Here is a 21,138-nt window from a genome sequence, read left to right as displayed (position 1 = left end):
CCAAATGCCTTCATGCTTTATGAAAATTTGAAAGTTCTTCTGCCTAAAAGGCTGGCTGTGAACTTGGGCCATCCAGTGAAGTTCTCCTTAGTATTACTCCAAGTAACTCTCTTGAGCTGTAGTTGGAAGAGTAAAGGTTGTTTAGAGACATGGTTTCTATGCCTAGCTTTCTCTACCTTGCTATGTGTTATCTTACCAAGTAGCCAAGGCTACATGGCACGAGAGTCATAAAAAGGGAACCTTCCTGGGTCTCAAATCCCATTCAGTACGATGGCAATAATAATGTTCATCAAGCCAACTCAGAGATGTTGGGAAGCTCAAATAAGAAAACATATTTGAAAGTGAGTGCTTAGAAAAGTTTTAAGTACTTTCCCAAAGTATGGGGTCATTATTAAACAATCCTCTTCGCTTAGAAAAGAAACTTGCTCTTTCTTCCAGAAAGCTGAATCATATAAGTCTTTTTTTTTACATAATAGAAGCTAAAATTATACTGCATATTTTTAAAAAATACACTAAAGACTTTCTAATAATGCATTGAATCTGTTGGCTTTGCAGCTGTGGTTAAGGGGTTCCCATCAATAAGTAGAAGGTCAAGGCAACAATGAGAAGCAGACAGAATGGAGAGGAGAAGGTCTGATAGGCAGCTGATGGCATAAAAATGTCCTCATACTTGTAAATACTGACAACACGCTCTGAAGTCGGTGGTGAGTCTATATCGTGTCGGGTGATGGAGCCTTTAAAGAGGAAAGAAATAAAAAGGAAGGGGCAATAGAAAAAAGGTACAGATTTAAAATGATACATGCAAACCACAGAAAAACTAAACTTCAAAGAACAAGAGCTACTATTTTTTTTTCCAAATATATTTTTTATGTAGGGCTCATTAACCACTCCTGACCACATGGACTCCCTTGCAGATGGAAGTCTATGGGATATCAAGTGGTAGCCTGCCCAGGCCAGACCAGAGAGGGTGTGGTGTGCTGTGTGTCTGTATGTCTGCATGTCTGTCTGGCAGAGTGGTGTGGAATGGTACAGAAAGTAAGAGGATTAAGATACCAAACAAGCCTTTGGATGGGAAACATTTTTTGACCTGTATGCAAAGGCTGCTTAATAAGCTGAAATTGATAGGAAGGGCCTGACCTTTGGATTAACCCATATGAAATTTAGGAGACTAAGGCATATGAATTGAGAGCAGAGACCTTGGAAATAGGGCTCAGAGCGAGGGTTTTTTAAGGTACTATTTGCTAGAGAAGCTGTGTCCAACTGGACATGTCAAGCCCCTGCTGCAGTGTCCGTGCTGCCTCCTGTTAACACAAACCAAACTCCTCCGGCTGGCAAGAGTTTTTCTCTCAACTGGTCCCATTCACCTCTCCTCCCTAACCTCAATCATTGGTCACCTACATGAATTCCCAGGCTTAACTATGTACCTCCAATTCATACCTTTCTTGAGGGAAAGGCTAGATACAGCTACCAAGAGGCAGAACCAAACTCAAGCCCAGAGTTTTAGATTCCAAATCCCATCATTTAAAATGAGTTCATTTCTCCAGCCTAAGACATAGTTTATTTCCCAGGGCACTGAAAGTACTCAAAGGTATAACTGTAGGTCCACTGTCGGTAACCTGGGAAATAAGCAAATGGAAAAGGTGTCACAAATCTGGAGGCATCCATATGTTTTCCCAACTAGAAACAGGCAAAAAAAAAAAGGGTATAAAATCTCCAATCGATCAATGGGAACAATTTGAAGAGGAAAAAAAGATCAGATTAGGCAACGGATAGTTGATGAGAAAGATGTAATTCCCAGAATGAGTTCTCATACAGGGACTGAGAACAGCTCCCTTCCATCCTTGGTCAGGCCATCAGGCTGATGAACCAGGAGGAATGCTGTAGACACAGTGTAACTTGATTTTAGCAGCCTCTCAAAGGCTTCATGATATGCTTGGGTCACTGTTGGGGAAATGCTGAAGAGCCTTGCCGCCCAGAGTGAGGTCATCAGTGGACCAACTTGTTAGAAATGCAGAATCTCAGGCCCCACACTAGACCTACTGAAAACTGCATTTTAACAATATAGCCAGGCAATCCCCATACACATTAAAATTTGAGGAGTAATGGGCTAAACAATAGGATAATTTGGTAGATTTATGACCACCAGAATAGTCATAAAGTGAGTGTCAAATCTCTAGAGAAGTCGCCAGAGGCCCTTTCCTGTTCAGTATTTTTCTATTTAGAGCATAGGAGTTAAGAGTACTCGCTGATTTTGAAGTCAGACAGATCTAGGTTTGAATTTCAGTTCTTCCATTAATTAGCCATATAGCCTTGAGCAAGTTCCTTAATCTCTCTAAAATGAGGGTAATTCCTACAATTCTGGAGGACGTGGTGAGGAGTAAATGAGACCATTGTGAGAATTAGAGTCCACATATCATATACAGCAGACATATGATCTGTTTCATTAAGCACAGAGCTCATCATATACTATCTTGTATATCTTGCTCTAACTATGCATGTGTATAACTTGTCCATTTCTGTGTTCATGTGTATAAGTCCATTATCACATTCTGAAGGCAGAACATTCATATCGCCTTTCTCTCTTATGTTAGGCAAGTGCTTATCACTCTCTCGCTCAGTAAATAAGGACTACAAGCACAGCAGTGTCTGGTGTTTAATTCAGATACCAAAATGTAAGCTTACCCTGAATGGCTGGACCCCAAGCAAACAGATAATACCAACTTAAATGCAGATCAACAATTGTTTCATCTCTGGGAACATTCACAGGCCGTTTAAATCTGCAGGTGACCCGATTATTCTCAAAAACGCCTTCCTCATCTCTGGCAGGATTTCTCTGAATCTCCTTTGCCCACTGGCCTACGTTATAGAAGTGCTGTACACGCACCCTGCCGTTGTCGTCGTGGACGCAGGCCATGACATCATCACCACCCTAACACGAAAGATGATGGAGAAAAACGTCAAAGGTGTGTCTTTGGCAAACTTTTCTGCTAGAAAGAAATTTCACTCCGAAATATACGATCCATTAACTCTGTAATTGGAAGCCCCACCCCCAAAAATTGTTCTAAAAGCCATTAAAAATCTTTAACCAGGGACTTCCCTGGCAGTCCAGTGGTTAAGACTTTGCCTTCCAGTGCAGGGGGTGCGGGTTCGATCCCTGGTCAGGGAGCTGAGATCCCACATGCCTTGCGGCCAAAAAACCAAAACATCAAACAGAAGCACTATTGTAACAAATTCAATAAAGACTTTAAAAATGATCCACATCAAAAAAATCTTAAAAAAAAATCTTTAACCAAGTGACCAGAGTTTGTATCACCATAGCTGACATCGAGTGCCTCCTAATGAGCCATTTAGAGAAGAATACATCACCGGCTCTCCAGCAGTCCTGCCGAAAACACAGACACTAACCTAATCATAAGCCAGCAATCAGACAAACCTGAATGGAAGGTCATTCTACCAAAACACTGGCCTGTAATCTTCAAAAGGGTCAATGTCATGAAAGACCAAAAAGAAAAGAAAAAAGAAAAGATAAGAAACTATTTCAAAATAAGTAAGACTAAAGATACATGACAGCTCATGGTGTTCCTAGACAGACTCCTGAGTCATAAAATAAAAATTTCTGTAAAGGGCAGTATTGGGACAAAGGGCAAATTTGAAAATGGACAAGTATATTTGATAATACTATTGTATCTATGCTAAACTTCCTGAATTTAATAAACTATATAATGAAAAAGAATGTCTTTGATCTTAGGAGATACCCACTTAAATATTTAGGGTTAAAGGGTCATGATATCTTCAATGTAACCTCCGAAGTTTCCAGAAAATAATAAAAATAGTAAGTAGTAGCAGCAGTCAGAGTTGTTGTAGTAGCAGCAGCAGTAAAGAGACATAAAGCATATGTGGCAAATGTTATTGTTTGAGAAAAAGTGATAGTGGTGACAGTTCCACACCATGAATGTAACTGATGCCACGGAATTGAACACTTTAAAATGGTAAATTTTAGGTTATGTACGTTTTGCCACAATTAAAAAAGTTACCATTTGGTGAATCTAGGTGAAACATATATACAGGAGTTTATGGTCCTATCCTTGCAGCTTGTCTGTAGGTTTAACATTTTCGTAAAAAACAAACCAAAAACGTTATAGGTGTTCATCAGTTATAACAAATGTACCCTCCTGTGAGGGATGCTGATAATGGTGGAGGCTCTGCGCGTGTGTGTTGGGGGGGGTATATGGAAATCTTCTGTACCCTCTATTCAATTTTGCTGTGAACCTAAAACTGCTCTAAAAAATAAAATCTAACGAAGAAAGCAGTAATGCATCATTTCAAAAAAAGTTAAAGGTTATTAAAAAAGGGTTCCATTTTGCTTTTCCTGTGCATCAGGTTTGGAAAACTTTTCAATCTGTGCTTCTTGGAGTAATAGGAGAAGAAAAGAGAGACCTATATTTTATTTTTTTTGAGACCTATACTTTAAAGGCCTCTAGATAGCAAAATGTCAAACATAAAACCTGAACGCTCCTCACTCGACCTCCCTCCTCTGAGCCCCCTAATCTTAACAGCTGCATCATGAGTGCAAATGCATCCCAGGACAAGAAATGGTCAATTGCACTGCAAGCCAGCTTCTGGGATGACACACACACCTGCTGTTTCTCCTATTGACCCTAAAGTAGGAGATAAGTGATATAAATTAGTGTCCATGCCGTCTTACCAGGTGGACCCACTGTCTTACAGCCTGGACTGAGAAGTGCATTCTTCTAGTGACTCTCCAAGAACGAACTCACTGGAGCTCTGATTGCTTAGCCTGATCCCCCAGTCTCTTCTTACCGCCCACATACAACCTATGTCCAATCCACCAGCAAAGACTGTCAGCGCTACCTTCAAAACATATCTGAAATCTGAGCCCTTCCCACCACGCCTGCTGCCATAACCCTGGTCTGAGCTGCCCTTCTCTCATTGGAAGAACCTCAAAACAGACCATGTGAAGAGAAGCAGCAGCAGCACACGCAAAGGTTCAAAGGCCTAAGAAAGTCTGGCTATTTGGGAAGCACCTTGGCACAGTGAATGGCAAATGATGACGCTCCAGAGGAAAGAGAACGCAGCAGAGGCACAGACAGAAGCAGAGGTGAGGGATGGTCAGCTACCTGGGTTCCTGCCTGTTCCCGTTCACAGTCCTTTCTGAGGACCAGATGTGTTCCTGCCCATGCACACTGTGGAAGACTGAATCGTTGGACACAATTCTTCACTCCCCCGCTGTTATATTAGGTACATACACTTTCACAAGGCTTCTTGCTAGAGGGAGTGTATTTCCCTGCCCCTTCATTCTGGGCTTGGCTGTGTGAATTACTTCAGGCAATGCAATATTATCAGCAGATGTGATGTGAACACAGGTTTGAAATAAGCTTGGATGGCTCTTCTGCTTCTGCCTCTGCCATGAGAAAAACACGCCTGGGTAGCTACTGGTTCCAGAATGATTAGAGAATACCTGAATCCGGGCCATGGCCTGGAGCCGAGCCCAGCTGAGTCCCAGCCAATCCACACACATGTGAGCAAGAAAGAAATGCTTCCTGTTATCAGCCGTGTAGTTTTGGGGGCTCTCTTGCAGCAGTACTGTGGAAATAACTAATGAATACAGGTACCACGAGACACCTTGTATTCTCATAACCAACCCTTCCATCTCCGTTTAAGCTAGCTTGAAATTTTTTTTAACTTGTAATCAGAGAGCTGTAACTATTATAATTGTTATAAGGATTTGATCAATTTACTTGCTTTACTTTGAAAAAGAAAATTAAATGCCAGAAATCGGCTTCTCCCATTTAAAAGTGGCGTCATAACTTAGGGAAACACAACCGTGCTCATTCTCTAAAGTTTAAAGTAGCACAGCAAACTAAAGAGAAAAATTAGCTTCTATCATGCTTTGTGTCTTACCATTTTCTTGTCTGAAGAGAATCCAACTGCTACCCAACCATCTGTGTCTGCACTCAGCTCAAATTCCACATCAGCCCCTATCATCCGGTAGCTAAGGAAGTAGTCACAGGTCTCTGCATTGCAGCCCGGTTTGCCATATCTATAGGATATATCAAAACAGATATTACTGCTTCCTCAGCCACTTACTCAAAATACATCAACAGAACATCTGTGTGTCAGGCAGGACGCTAAGCAATATTAATAAATAAATTAGATCTTTGCTACCTGGGATCTCAAAACCCCAGTTTCACTCAGGAGAGACCATGGAGACGGAACGCTCCTCTTTATCTACCTGCAAACTGAGGTCCAGAGATGGGAAGGAACTTACCGAGTGAATCAAGCTGGAACAGGACTGAACCTGGGCCTCCAGGCCTAGCCAGGGTTCTCTACGTGTTATTAGAGTTTCTCAAATATTAATTATTACTGAATTATTTCTGCATCCCTTTTAGAGAAAAAAAATTCTCTGAGTTAATAATTTAAATAATTTAAATTACCAGTTCTTTTCACTTACAAATTTTCAATTAAACTACAAAATTAAACTAACAAAAATGGGCAAATTAAATATAGATTAAACTACAAAACCAGGAACTTTTAAATTCATAGCATTCACGTGACAAATGAGGTCATTTCACTGAAAGCGACTTTCTGCTTACCTGCATGTAGCGTGTCTGAGTGGACTCTGCAGGGTCTTTATTTTGAGCATGTTCTTACTACTAGACATGACTCCACTCCCCTCCACTTTTATCTGTCTGAATTGCTCCACAACACTTATACATACAAGGCACCAAACAAATGCCTCATCTGGTATTCACTGGGCGCGAATGCATCATTTATTCATAAAATTTGCTTTTGTTCTATCGGGCTACTTGGTGCTAATACAATTCAGACACTAAAGTATAGAGCACTGTAAGGTGGTGATCCAGATAATCAGATTATGCGTGTGTTAATCTGTTTAAGGAGCATCACTGAAATGAAAACATGAATTTAAATTTTCTTCCAGAGGACTTGCGGATCCTTTAAGGATCAGCAAGCCCTAGTTTCAGGAACACTGCTTTACACCATTTTCAGAAACGACAGAAAATTGTAGCAACGGGTGGGATAATCTAAGCTCAGATGGAAGGTATCTAAAAGTACAGGATGCAAGGCTGCCAAGTATTGACGGAGGAGGGAGACAAGGAACATGCAGCTCTGCTGGCAGATACCCTGAGAAGCTGGCAGGAGGTGTAAGCTCAAGACCACAGGAACGGGGCTGAAAAACCTGAAAAGGGTGAGGAAAGCTAAAAGAGGGGTGAGTGGGCCAGAAAGGAAGTCTCCCTGAAGCCAGCAGGGCACTAAAATGCCTTCGCTTCTCAAAAATATCCCCTAATCACCAGAAGTATTCTTTGCTGGCTATCTTCCCCAATAATCATATCACTGGATTTTTAAAAATTCCTTAGAAATACACTTGTAATCAAAGAAAACTCAAAACCCCCATGTTCAATTGTTTCTCTTTGAGCACTGAACCAAAAAAAAAAAAAAAACCAAAACATTCAGTGCAGTGGCCATCAAAATCTTTACTCAAGGACAATTTGTTTTAGGAAATAAAGGATTCAAAGAAAAGGAGGCTTTCCCAACAAAGCACAGCTGTCTAGACGGGAGGCCCACTGTCTACACTACTGTTTTCTAGCTCCAGCCCATCACGTCTTGACAGCATACTACGAATAATCAGGCAGGAACTCACTAGATCTGAGACAACTAGCTAGACACAATAATCAATGTGTAATGACTAGTTAGTATCATACAGCTACCCATAAGTCATGACTATTGATTTGAAAAGGAACTGGGTCTCAGGCACATCTATTACTGCCTGTCCCAACCACACCCCTGCTGAATAAGCAGAGACATCTGTGTTATGTGATTCTTTTTCCTACAGCCAACTGGTTAGACACCTGAGCCAATGGCGTACAGTCATAAATGAAGACCTAGAGAAGAACGTTCTAGGGCCAACGGGCATGCTACAGCTCAAGGCTTGGAAGACTGAAACCTGGGGTGGCCATCAGAAACAAGCCGCATCTCTGCTGAAGTTATGAGGGGTACAGGTCCCTGGTTAGAGTGAACTGCATGCAATTTAAATACTACCTTGAGAAGTAAAATCAAAGTCTTGGCTTTAAAGTTATCCAACTCGCAGATCTACCAACCTAAAGCATCCCTTAGTTTTTCCACAGTCATCCACTTTGATTTTGGCAAATGGATCCACAGGAGGAGCAGTAGGGAAAGGGTAACCTGGCCAGTGAGAATAAATAATGGTTAGAAAATCCAGGAACAACGTTTCCAATGAGAAATGCTTCTTTTTAGTAGGTTGACTATTCTCTAGCGCACGCGTCTAGAAATGGTGAAGGCCTCAGAAAAGAGCTTTGTTGAAGCCTAATCACCCTTCTCATGAGGGGCAGGTAGGGGCACACATCTTTGAACCCAGCCTTGCGTGTTAACTGAGAAAGGGCTTTTTCCTCATTTACAGGTAAGGAGCCTGAGGCACTGAAAGAGGACATAATATCATACCCACTGGCTCACCACTGTCCCCTGAGAGTGTGAAAATCACACTTTTATACAATACACATGTTCTAAGAGAAAAAATAAATGAAACATTTCTATATTTGATAGCAGAGGTTTTCCATTTATATCTATATGTTATAATATGATTTTTCTGTTTCTCTGAACTTCCGTTTTTCATTAAGCTGTATAGAACATTTTATCTCACTAATTCTTTAAACAAATCATTCCATGCATCTTTCTTAACATCATAATGCATTCAACCACACATCAAAGGAAAGCCTGCATTATGCTTCCAGTCTGTGACACAAATATTTTTCTTCTAGGCTGTCCACTCCCTGCACCATGTGTGATTCATCTTGTATTCTCTGCCCAGCACAGTGCTTGACACTGGACATTGAATGATTGTCAAATGAATAAATAAAATCACCCATAGATATGAGGCAGTGCGAATACACTTAAAAAAATTATTGTATTAGTTTTCTTTTCTCACTATTCTGAAGTCCTTTCTTTGTGATTTGTAATTTTTTTAAATGAGGTTTTGTTTACTTTGTTTCATTAAATTATACTTTAAAAAAAAAGCCAACAGCAGATGCAAACTATTACATTTAGAATGGATAAATAAGAAGGTCCTAATGTATAGCACAGGAAACTATATTCAATATCCTGTGATAAACCACAATGGAAAAGAATCTAAAAAAAGAATGTCTATATGTGTATAACTGAGTCACTTTGCTGTACAGCAGAGATTAGCACGACATTGTAAATCAACTACACTTCAATAAAAAAAAAAGTCACCAGGCCACATTTTCCTGGTTCATATCTGTGCTCTATGGACAGTTCATCTCTACTACCCTGGATCTTGATCACATACTAAAGTATAGCCCTACCTTTTCACCATCTTTAAGTACTTGGGCCAGATGCATTACTTTTCCTATTTTCATGCTTATTTTATGCTAAGTCGTAAATCCACTCAAGTACTATAGACTGAGTCCCACCTTGAATGAGTTTTTTGTTTTTCTCTTACTATTTATGGAGTTCGATGCTACTATGTTAAGCATCATCCTATGTGTTCTTCCTCTTATTTCTCACTACAATGCTGTGGCTATTTTTTCTCAGAGTATTTATCCAGGAATGCAATGACTACTTATGTTTTTAAGGTTCTATAGGTGTCTGAAAAAGACAATCTCTTGTAATGTTGCTTCTGACGCAGGTTCACCATTTCCTTCCATCATCCTTACTACTTCCTAGCATCTAGAATAATACATCAGCATATAGCAAATTTCCAACTCAATAAATGCCAGTAATTATTACTATTGGATTATTATTACTATTAAACTTTTAAACTAACCATTGGGTAAGATCGTCTCTAGAAGAAGAATGGGTTTCTAAGCTCCAAATAAGAGCAAGTTCTGGAACAAAGCTCACTTATAAATGTATTGAACTCGCTTATTAATGTTGGTAAATGGCTTATTTCTCAGGGCTTTTCTAGCACTGATTTCCTATTTTATATGCTTCTAAATCTTGGAATGAGAACTTTTGTTGTCAAATGAATTTGGGCATCATTTAATAATATCACATTTTCTTCTCATTTTGTAAGATGTTTTGTTTTTTTAAGTATAAATTTATTTATTTATTTCTCACTGCACTGGGTCTTCGTTGTTGCACGCAGGCTTTCTCTAGTTGTGGCGAGCGGGAGCTACTCTTCATTGTGGTGCGCGGGCTTCTCATTGCGGTGGCTTCTCTTGTTGCAGAGCACGGGCTCTAGGCACGCGGGCTCCGTAGTTGTGGCTCGCAGGCTCTAGAGCGCAAGCTCAGTAGCTGTGGCGCACGGGCTTAGTTGCTCCGTGGCATGTGGGATCTTCCCGGACCAGGGCTCGAACCCATGTCCCCTGCACTGGCAGGCGGATTCTTAACCACTGCGCCACCAGGGAAGTCCCTGTAAGATGTTTTGTAATAAAGAATTTGATTGGTTTTTGTCCCTGGTTCCTGGGAAGGAGACTCTAAATCCTTGGAATTTCCCAATGGGTCTTTCTTATTCCTGAGCCCCTCGGGTTCACGCCTGAGTTTATGCTAAGAGATAAGATGACTCAGAATGGGGACTGGTCACTAGAAAGACGAACCACGTGATTAGAGGTTTGGGGCTTTGAGCTAGCCCTGCCTCCAGGGAGGGGGTGAGGGGCTGGAGATTGAGTTCAATTCTGTAGCTAATGATTAAATCAACCATGCCTAGGTAATGAAACCCCAATAGAAACACTGGACACTGAAGCTCAGTGCAGCTTCCTGGTGGTGAACACACTGATATGCCGGGAGGGTGACAAGTCATGATTCCATGGAGAGGAATCCTCTCCTTCCAGGACAGGACATGGAAACTGCATTCATGAGCCCCCCAGACTCTGCCCTGTGTGTGTCTTCATTGGCTGTTCCTGAGCTGTATCCTTGATACTAAAACTGTTATTGTGTGTACAGCCCATTCCTGAATCCTTTGAGACATTGTAGTGAATTATAGAACCCAAGGTGGGTTGTGAGTGGCCCCTGGATTGGTAGCCAGTTGGTCTGAAGTGAGGCTAGTCTTGTTGTGGACCATGCCCTTTAACCTGTGGGGTCATTAGTGCCAGAACTGAATTTCAAGACACCAACTGGGGTTGGTATCAGAATATAAGCAAAGCAATATTATATTTTTTTTCCTGAAATTAAATGATCTACTATTTGGAATAAAATAAGTTTGGACCACATGCCAATATTTAAGCTCCTGTATCTCAGCTACAACCCAGCCTCTACAGCCAGCTGTAGGATGGGCTAGTACTCTGCAAACCACATCTCTCCTTTGCCAGCTGGCTAGGTTCTGCCAAAAGAAAACATTAAAGGGAGGTTGGGAGGCAGGAGGAGGGAAAGACCATTTGTTCCTGTTTGATTGCTGTCCAATATGCAAGTCCTCAGCAACTCTACTTCATCCTTGCATTGGCAGTTGGTTTGAGTTTACAGCTTTTTTCTAGACTCCCAGGACTAGCCTCTTCAAAGGAACCAGCATCAGCTGGGCAGACAGCCCATTCTCAGAGGATGGGCTGCACCTCTGGGGTGGGGGTGGGAGTGGGAGGTCCCTTGTCTGAGCTCTTGGCTCTCACAACCTCAAGCGCTTCTCTCTGCTCTCTCAGCCCCAGGGCCGGCAGCCGCTTCCCAAAGTGACTTTCTCTGAGCTCCCTTTTTGCTTCTGCAGTCCCCTCAATACCTTTTCAGACAGCTCCCTGGGCTGATTATCCTGTTTTAAAAAGCTTAAAAAATTGGTTTCTGTCTTTCTGACTAAACCTTGATGGGTAGAGAGTAAGTGTATTAATCCTTGAATAGCAATACAATGTAAATGTTTGTGAAAAACCATATCTTATTAGCAGTTATCATCTTGAAGCCTAGAGAATAAAGATATTCAACTGGATCTGTTTTACATGCACTGTACAATTTTATTGGAAAATTATGTTTATTGTAGAATTTTAATTTTTAAATACCCTAGGTACACAGAATTAACGATATTTCTTGATTTATGGAACACTCCGTTGTATGGATTACAACATTTTTTTATCCATTCAGGGGCTGACAGACATTTGGGTTGTTTCTACTTTGGGGCTATTATGAATAATGCTGCCATGAACATCTGTGTACAAGTCTTTGTGTGAACATATGTTTTCAGTTCTCTTGGAATAGAATTGCTGTGTCATATGTTAACTCTACGTTTAACTTCGTGAGGAACTATCAAATTATTTTCCAAAGTAGCCGCACTGTTTTACATTCTTACCAGCAATGTACTGTGGGGGGGTTGGGGGAAGGTCCTTTTTTTTTTTTTTTTTTTTTTATAGCCATCCTAGTGGGTGTTAAGTGGTATCTCATTATGATTTTTTTTTTTTTTTTTGCAGTACGCGGGCCTCTCACTGTTGTGGCCTCTCCCATTGCGGAGCACAGGCTCCAGAGGTGCAGGCTCAGTGGCCACGGCTCACAGGCCTAGCCGCTCCGCGGCATGTGGGATCTTCCTGGACCGGGGCACGAACCCATGTCCCCTGCATTGGCAGGCGGACTCTCAACCACTGCGCCACCAAGGAAGCCCTCATTATGATTTTGATTTACATTTTCTTAATGACTAATGATGCTGAGTATCTTTTCATGTGCTTATTGGCTATTTGTATATCTTCTTTGGAGAAATGTCTATTTAGAGCCTTTCTCCATGTTTTAATAGGGTAGGCTGTCTTTTTATTATTGAGTTGTAATGTATTAGCTTTTTTTTTTTTTTTTTTCCCCGGTACGCAGGCCTCTCACTGTCGTGGCCTCTCCCGCTGCAGAGCACAGGCTCCGGACGCGCAGGCCCAGCGGCCATGGCTCACGGGCCCAGCCGCTCCGCGGCATGTGGGATCTTCCCGGACCAGGGCACGAACCTGTGTCCCCTGAATCGGCAGGCAGACTCTCAACCACTGCGCCACCAGGGAAGCCCTATATTAGCTTTTTACTCTCTGCTATGTCTAGGGTTATTTCTCCCTTTTCTCATTCCTAATATTATTTGTCTTCTCTCTTTTTCTCCTTATCAATCTTGCCAGAATCCTATTGTGAGAGTTAATTTTATGTGCCAACTTGGCTAGGCCAGGTGCCCAGATATGTGGTCAAACATTATTCTGGATGTTTCTGTGAGAGTGTTTTTGGATGAGATAAACATTTAACATTTTGTATCAGTGGACTCTGAGTAAAGCAGATTGCCCTCCATAATGTAGGTGGGCCTCAACCCCAGCTGGACAGAACAAAAAGACTGACCTTCCCCAGGCAAGAGTGAATTCTGTGGCAGGTGGCCTTCAGACTTGAACTATAACATCGGCTCTCTCCTGGGTCTCCAGCCTGCCAGCCCACCCTGCAGATTCTGGACTTGCCAACCTCCAAAACTGTGTGAGCCAACTCCTTAAAATAAACTTCTCTCTCTCTGTCTCTCATCTATATATACATACACATCCTATTGGTTGTGTCTCTCTGGATAACACTGACTAATACACGTATCTACTTCATTCATATTTTCAAAGAATCACTTCTGGCTTTTTTCATCCTCTTTACTGAATATTTGGTTTCTATTTCATTAAATTCTGCTACTTCGTTATTTCTTTCCTCCTACTTTCCTCAGAGTTTTTCTTTCTCTAACTTCACAGTTCTTTGGCACTTCTCCTTTTCTTCTATCAACGTTTAAGCCCAACAATCAACTCCCTCCAGGGGTTTCTGCCTGGACATTCCACAAGCAAAACAATTCCAGACGCCCAACACTGAGCTTCTCCACCTCCCAAATGCCCTTCCTCCTATGTTTTCTATCTTAGTGAAGAATCCCACCACCCACCCCCAGTCTCCCAACCCTGAAACCCTAGATTCCTCCACCTGGAACATTTCCTCCGTCACCATTCCTTTCATTCCCACCCTGAAACACGAGCCTGCCTCTTGGCTATTGTACCACCTCCTATCTGATTCCCCCACTTCCCTTCTAATTCTTCCACCAGCGCCAGGTTTCTAAAACAGAAATCAGATCTTGTCACAACGCCATTTGAAGACCTTTACTGGCCTCTCCCCACCCCCTCCTATCTCCCTACACTCACTCGTCTTCCTTAGTCCTGAGATGTATGCGTCAGACACCCAGCCATGCCAGCTTCTGCTTTTCCCCTTAGCTTTATCCATGCTCCCACTTTTTTCTTCTATTGAAGTATAAGTTGATTTAGAATGTTGTTGCTCCCACCTTTTTATTACTGGTTTTTGGTGGTTTTGTTTGTTTGTTCCTTTCCCTCCACTTTCCATTTTAGTGCTTTCGAAAATTAAATTTTAGTGCTTTATCGAAAATTAAAATTTGGACGAAGACCAAATAATATTGGTTTGAGGCAAAAAAACCTTTCTATTCTCCTTCCCTTTCTTTCTTCTCACATGTGCCCTGTAAACCCCTCCAATTAACTGTTCTGTCTTGGAGGATGAAAGACATTTTTACCTCCCTTCAAGAGGCACGTATTGTCTTGGTTCATTTCTCCAGGTTCTCAACATGCCTCTGTTGTTTCCATGCTTGTCTAACACGCAGCCACTATCTGTTCCTCTTTTGCAATCCCTTGAGCCTATTTTGCCATACTCCACTAGGTGGATAATGGCTTCTCGTTTGCTATTTATTGCTTCTAATTAACTGCTTGGATCACAGCCCTCAGGTATTAATTTGGTACTCAATTCCTTGAAGTTTTAACCAGAAATTATCTGTTCAAATCTCTGAGAGCTACTGCATCAGCCTATTTCTCTTTCTGGACTGCCTGAATCGTTTCTGCTTATCAGAACCATATAATGAAGCAAAAATGTCAAGGGACTTTGTAAAATGGAACATTCCACCCACGTGGAGCCCGTTTAGCAAAGCTTTCATCATGGCACTCCACCACTCAGGAACCTGTAGTTCCCAACTGACTACCCCATCAATTCCAAGCCCCTCTTTTCAAGTTTGCCCATAAAAATGCCCCATCCCACCTGTTCCACTGCATTTCCTAGCACATGTGTTTAGAAGAGAGGTCCACGGGGGCCCTCTCTTCTAAGCACGCTGGACACCTCGCACCACCTTATCCATAAAGTCAATCAACAACAAACCCACCCGGTTCTCTGCTACTTTCTAGCTGTGTGACTTTAGCTACAATATTTAAACTTTCTGGGGGTCAGTTTCCTTAACTCCAAAGTGGGAATAGCAGTAGTATCTAAGTCAGTGTTGCTATAAAGATTAAAGTTAATATGGGTAAGGTACTTAGGACAGTGACTGGCACACAGTAGGCACTTAATAAAAGTCAGCTCCAGTTAGTGTTATTATTGGGTTAGATTCATGGATATGAATTAGATTATTTACCTTTAAATTATTTACCTTTTCTGTGATTTGTTTTGGTTTTATTCTCCTGCCCCCAAACTATATATATATGCTATTTCTACTTTGTCACTGAAAAAGGTGACACTATCTTTGTTCAAACCAACGTACTATAAATACTATAAATGAAATACTATAAATGAAAAAAATACGTGTGCATGTGCCTCTGTGTGTGAGTGGGGGGGGGGTCTTTTTATTCTCAGTACGTATATATGCACCACAAGGGGAAAAGCATCCCAAATGTTTATATGTATGGGGATGAGTTATGTATCCACGTACAATACACAGTAGACGCAGGAAGAATATAGGCAGATGAAGGAACTCCTGCCCTTCCCCCCAAGCTCTGTTCTTCTCTCTACTGCCTTACTAGCTCTTTCCCAAGATGGGAAAAATTGTGGTCAGAACTCAATGGTCAGAAACTCATTGATTGACTGGGCCATGTTTTACAAGTGGTCAGACTACTATGCCTTAAAGATAAGCAACCTTGAATGGTGTTCCTTGTTTCCTTCCAAGGTAGGATATGGCCCAAGGGCAAGCCAGCTACCATCATCCAAGTGGCTGGCTGATGAGTCTCAGGGTTTGCTCCTCAGACCTGGTCTGTAAATCTTAGCAGCAAGGAAAACGGAGCAGCAGGCTTCACTTAGGACTTAACCCTAAGCCAACACCCAACTCCATTTTTTTCAGAGAAACCTCAGAATAGGAGGTTTGCCCATAATCATGTGGTGATCTGTTTTATATTTCTACTGTTGTTCTGAATCTATAGATTCTGGCTTTGAGAACCTCAAGGGTAAGAGGGTATGAGTGATAGGAGTCAAGCACCAAGAACCTATCCAAGCTGTTAACCATAGAGAGCACAAAGGGTCACAGCACGGTTAGACAGTGTACTCTGGAAGAATATCTTGCCTAGTGGCAGGGAATGGGGGGGAGGAAAGCAGAGAAGCCCTCTGAAAGAGGCAGCAACTGAGCTGGGGCTGTAAGGCTGAGTAGTACAGGCTAAGACATTCTGAAATGAGAATGTCTTAGCCCGAGAATTCTGAAAACTAGCATCATTAAACTAAAATATAATTTAAATTTAAAAAAATGAACATGTTAGGGGGTGATGAGAAACATCAAATCAGCCAGTGTTCAGTCTGTGGCCTGGGGGTCTTGGGCAACCTGGACACTGGAGAAATGGTCTCTGGACAAGGTGGGTAATGGTCACTGGGCTCAACCAGAGTTTCAGGGAATTCTCCATGCCCACCCCATTATTCTAATTCCCTTTTTCTGATTTCATACTACTGGGCTACTTTTTCATTAAAAATTCAGTTTGTCGGCAACTTTGAACCTGAGAAGGGGGTACCCTGCATAGAGAAAACAGCCCAGTCACTAGAAAAAGACAAGCCCACTTGTACTGATAGAAAGATAGAATTGTTTAAAGGTACTATTTCTACCTCTTCATTTGCCACTTCCTCCAAAATCAACTGGTCTCCCTCCTTCCTTCTCCACTGAACTCATCCCAGGAAAATCCACCCATTACCTCTCATTTCCTGAATCCATCAACTATTTTAACTCTTCACTGGGCCTCCCCATGGCATGGGACACTCTTCCTGATGCCTTTTTCCTTCGTCTCCTGGGTGGGAAACCATTCTGGGACATTTCCTCGTTCTGCTTCTCCATCTCTGGCAGTACCCTTTTAAGGCAGTGTCATTGATTATTTCTAAGGATCTTGGGAAAGTCTCTACTCAGGACCCACAAGGCTAAAGCCTAGGCCTAGGGTAATCTAGTAGACGTGCTTCCCCTCGGAGGCTCACCCCACAAACATCCCCACTAGCACCCACCAGATGGTTGTAGGATCAGCCTTTGAAGATAAGTGAAAGGATCAGAGAGAAGGGTAGAATGGGCAGTGAAAGCTCAGAGTGAGGGAAAGGAAGGAGTGAGAGATGGTTGTAAATGAAAGTTGGGTCAGACAGAAAATTCCAGATAAAGGAGTTGAAGCTTCCTCCAGGGAGTAGGTTGGAACCATTGCAGATTTTTGAGGGTTAGAGCCAGGCTTCAGGTTGTATGTGCAGAATGGGTGAGAGTGCCAAGCAGACAAACTAGAGATTTGTACACATCACAGGCCCTGCTACCCCTGTAGGGTCACCTCACCTAAGTTCCCTCCCCCTTTTGTCTCACCAAAGTCTCTCACACTTCCTGGTTCAACTCTATAAAGCTTTCCTTTGGGCTGCAGCCCACCTGATGTCCATGTTCATAAAAGTGCCTGGACTATACAACTAACTTCATTCTCTCTATATATACAAACTGACATAGAATCTGACCTTGTTCTCCATTTGTTAGATGCATGTGCCCAATGAGAATATAATTTCTCATGTGCCACCTTTAAGTCACCTAGCAGTGTGCTAGGCTGACTATGAACAGAATAACTACGTATTACATGCTTTCAAAAAGAGATGGATTTTGTAGTATTTATTCTTTTATAGAGTGACAGATTCTACTTCTGCTTGTTGTTCCCCTACTCTGCCCCTGCATTCTTTCCTTCTCCCTGACCACATGGCTACCCAGCTAGAACACTCTACTTTTCAGCCTCCCTTGCAGCTAGGTCATGTAATTAGGTTCTTGCCAGAGAAATGTGAACCACAGTGATTTGTGCAACCAGCCTAAAAGGTAATTGTTTGTCCTGAACTTCCTCTCTTTCTCCTTTCCTTAAGCTTGAACAAAGACGTGCAAGCAACCTGACTTCCACACAGATGAGGACAAAGCCTTAGAGGGTGGGGGAACAACATCAGGGAAAGAACCTAGGTCCTTGAATGACCTTGTGGAACAGAGCTGGACCACCTGCCCAGACCAGCCAGACTCAAGTGAAAGAAAAATAAACTATCTTATTTAAGCCACTGTATGTTGGGGTCCCTGTTTCAGCAGTTAAGCAACTACCCAACTAATGTATTTCCCCAAATCCATTTCTCCATATAATACAGTAAGTCCAGCTTTTGAATTGGGCATATTACTTCCCAGAAAAAGGCTACATTTCCCAGCCTCCTCTGCACCTATGTGTGACCATATGACTAGGTTGTGGCTAATGAAGTGTAAGTAGAATTGTTACATGGGCCTTCTGAGCAATCTCCTTATAAAGTAGTCAGTGACCTTCGACTGCCTACTTCTAGATTTCTTTACGTGACAGAGGAACTTCTAGCTTATTTAAGCTATTAATGTTTGTTTGTTGTAGGTAACTAAACCTAATCTTAAGTAACAGATACATCCAGTGTCATATCATCTGCTGGGACACACAACATTTCAAAGCCCAACTTGATTCTTGGATATTCCTCTTAGCAGAAGAAAAGGAAAATCACTTTCCAAATTGCAGAAGTAAGAAGCCAGTTTCCATTCCTTCTGAAGAAAATCAGCTTGGCTTTTGTGCTCACTGAAACACTGCCTCTACAGGGAGGTCATTGAGGGAAAAACACCCTGTCTCTGGGCCCACCAGGCCCCAACAATGGTGGCTCACACTAGGGATGCATGACATGTGGGAAGACAGTAAAGAAGTGGGATGGAAGTGGGGAAAGAGAGGTGACCCGGCTCTCATGGGCAGGGCAGTGAGCACGAACAGAACGCTGAGCTTGGGACACTAGCCACTGCAAATTTAGGTCCATACAGACAGGGAGGAACTAAGGCAACATCTCTCTTTAAATTGGGATTTCTGCTTCCCACCAGCTGCTCTTATCCCACACACCCTAGGCCAGATGGCAGTCTCCTCCCTTACCACCCTCTACCCCAATCCCTGACAGAGACAGAGAGTGGAGGCCAGATGCTGAAAACTGGGGGAGCCTAGACTCAGCCCCACCTGTCCGCAGCTTCGCAGGACTTGGCTGACCACCTGCCTCTCCCGGCCTCAGTCTCCCCACCTGTAAAGCCAGCAGCGGGTGGAAGGCGCTGACAGCTCTTGAGACCACTTGTCCTGGCGGATGGGTAGTGGGAGCCACGCGCTCCCCGTCCGGGCCTCGGCCGTGCCGGCGCTGCCTCCATTCGCATCCTAACCAATCGCCCGCCCCCGCCCCCGCTCCTGCCGCCTCCGGTCCCCGTCCCGGGTCTCCGCTCCCGCAGCCCCTCATCCTCCCGCAGCCTCACCCTCCTCGGACAGGTAGCGTAGGTCGTAGAACTCCCCCGCGAAGGTGCCGTAGGAGGAGTCGTGGCGCGGCACCGCCTCGTCGGAGCCCGAGTCCCCCCGCGCGCGGCCCCGGGGCCCCCGGCCCCCGGCGCCCGCGCCGTCGTCCGCGGGGCTGGCGGCACAGGCGACGGGCCCGGCCAGCAGCAGCAAGAGCAGCGGCGCCCAGGCCCTCGGGCACTGCCGGCGCGGCCGCGCCATCGCTATCCACCGATCCCGCAGCCAGGCCGCTCGGGCCGCAGCAGGGGCGCCGCGGGCGCAGGGTCGGTACTGCGCGGCCGCCGCCGCCAGCACGCGTCCGCCCCCTCCCGCAGCCCGCGCAGCCGCGGAGCCGCCCGCACCCGCCGCCTCCCAGCCTCGGTCTGCGCATCCTCGCTTGCGCCAGAAGCCTCCCCTTCTTCCTAGCATCCTCTCCTCCTCGCCCGAACTCTCTTTCTCTGCCTCTGTTCTTTCTCCCATTTCTCCTCCCTCCCTCCACGAGTCTCTCACAGACACAGATTTGGCCCTTCTACCCTCTTGCTACTACTCAGAAAGTGGTCCACGGAGCAGCAGCAGCAGCATCCCCAGAGGCCAGCATGTTAGCATCACTAATCTCGGGCCCCACGGCAGACCCGTGACTCAGGATGCACTTTACCAATATCCCCGGGAGACCCCAGTATACGTTCACATTTAAAAAGTGCTCCCCGGAGGGTTCACCTTGAACACACCTTGTCAGAGTCACTGCTTCCCCCACCTTGTTCCAGCACTTTTTGGTTTATATAAAGCACTTACTATATCCATTACCTCTTGGGAGCATCACTGAAAAAGTTGAAATTGCAAGATCCGCACTTTATAGATAGGTAAACCGAGGTTCTTAGGGCCACTTTAAACATAGGTAAACCGAGGTCCGAGGTCCTTAAGGTCTAGTTTCCCGAGGGAAACTAGAACCCAGCTCTTTGGGCTGGATTCACATAGATTTTTGGCATGTGCAGTCAGCAGAGGCTGCCGGTGCCCTTGCGTAACGTGCCCCCTTCAACACCAGGCAACTGGTTTACTGGTTTCCCCACAGCGAGCACGTACAGGCCTTGGCAGGCCCAGACCGTGGAATTCCCGACTCTCTCAAATCCATTCCTGCCGCTTGCAGTTCACTTCCGGTTATTTACTCAGCCATTCACTCATTCATTCATTCACACCAAGCACTTAACTACATGCCAGGCCTTTCCAAATGATGGTTTTGGAGTGATAACACATTCAAACTGCTAAGCTGTTTTCCGCTAGAAAACATGGATACAATTCTTTTTATGCTAGTATTGCAGATCCAGCATTCTAGCTTGCTTTTAAATTTTATTTTATTGCATAAACAAACAAAACAATTATGGAGGCAGAAAAGCATGGAGGTTTCAAACGTAGGCTCAGAAGTCAGGCAGTGCCGCGTGGTGATCAGTAACCTCCATGATGCACTGGAGATTAGGTAAGATGATAGAGGTAAGGATCAGTGGTATTGAATGAATACCTATAGTATTAAACCCTATGACAATGAACGAATGAATATGCCTATGGTTCTGAAATACAAAAATTCAAAAGAAACTAGTGATTACAACCTTTTTTGGCCCAGGAGAGATGGGAGACAGGGGACTGCTGTGAGAAG

The 21,138-nt window shown here is 43.6% G+C and overlaps 1 protein-coding gene across 1 annotated transcript; it reads right to left on the bottom strand.

Annotated features, from left to right (window-relative positions):
• Positions 1-561: 561 nt before the first annotated feature.
• FRRS1L (ferric chelate reductase 1 like) lies at positions 562-19,727 on the bottom strand (the record flags this gene model as incomplete). The annotated part of the gene is made up of 5 exons (XM_082657213.1): positions 19,475-19,727; positions 8,139-8,223; positions 5,923-6,061; positions 2,683-2,929; positions 562-734 (listed from the first exon to the last, which is right to left on the bottom strand). Exons 1-5 carry the CDS (start codon positions 19,710-19,712, stop codon positions 562-564), a joined length of 882 nt encoding a protein of 293 aa, XP_082513339.1. The 5' UTR covers positions 19,713-19,727.
• Between the last annotated feature and the right edge of the window lie 1,411 nt (positions 19,728-21,138).

The sequence above is a fragment of the Grampus griseus genome (genome assembly GCF_964374135.1).
Source record: "Grampus griseus genome assembly, chromosome: 6".
Lineage (NCBI taxonomy): Eukaryota > Metazoa > Chordata > Mammalia > Artiodactyla > Delphinidae > Grampus > Grampus griseus.
Note: the sequence above shows the minus strand (reverse complement) of the source record. Positions and strands in the feature narration are given on the sequence as shown.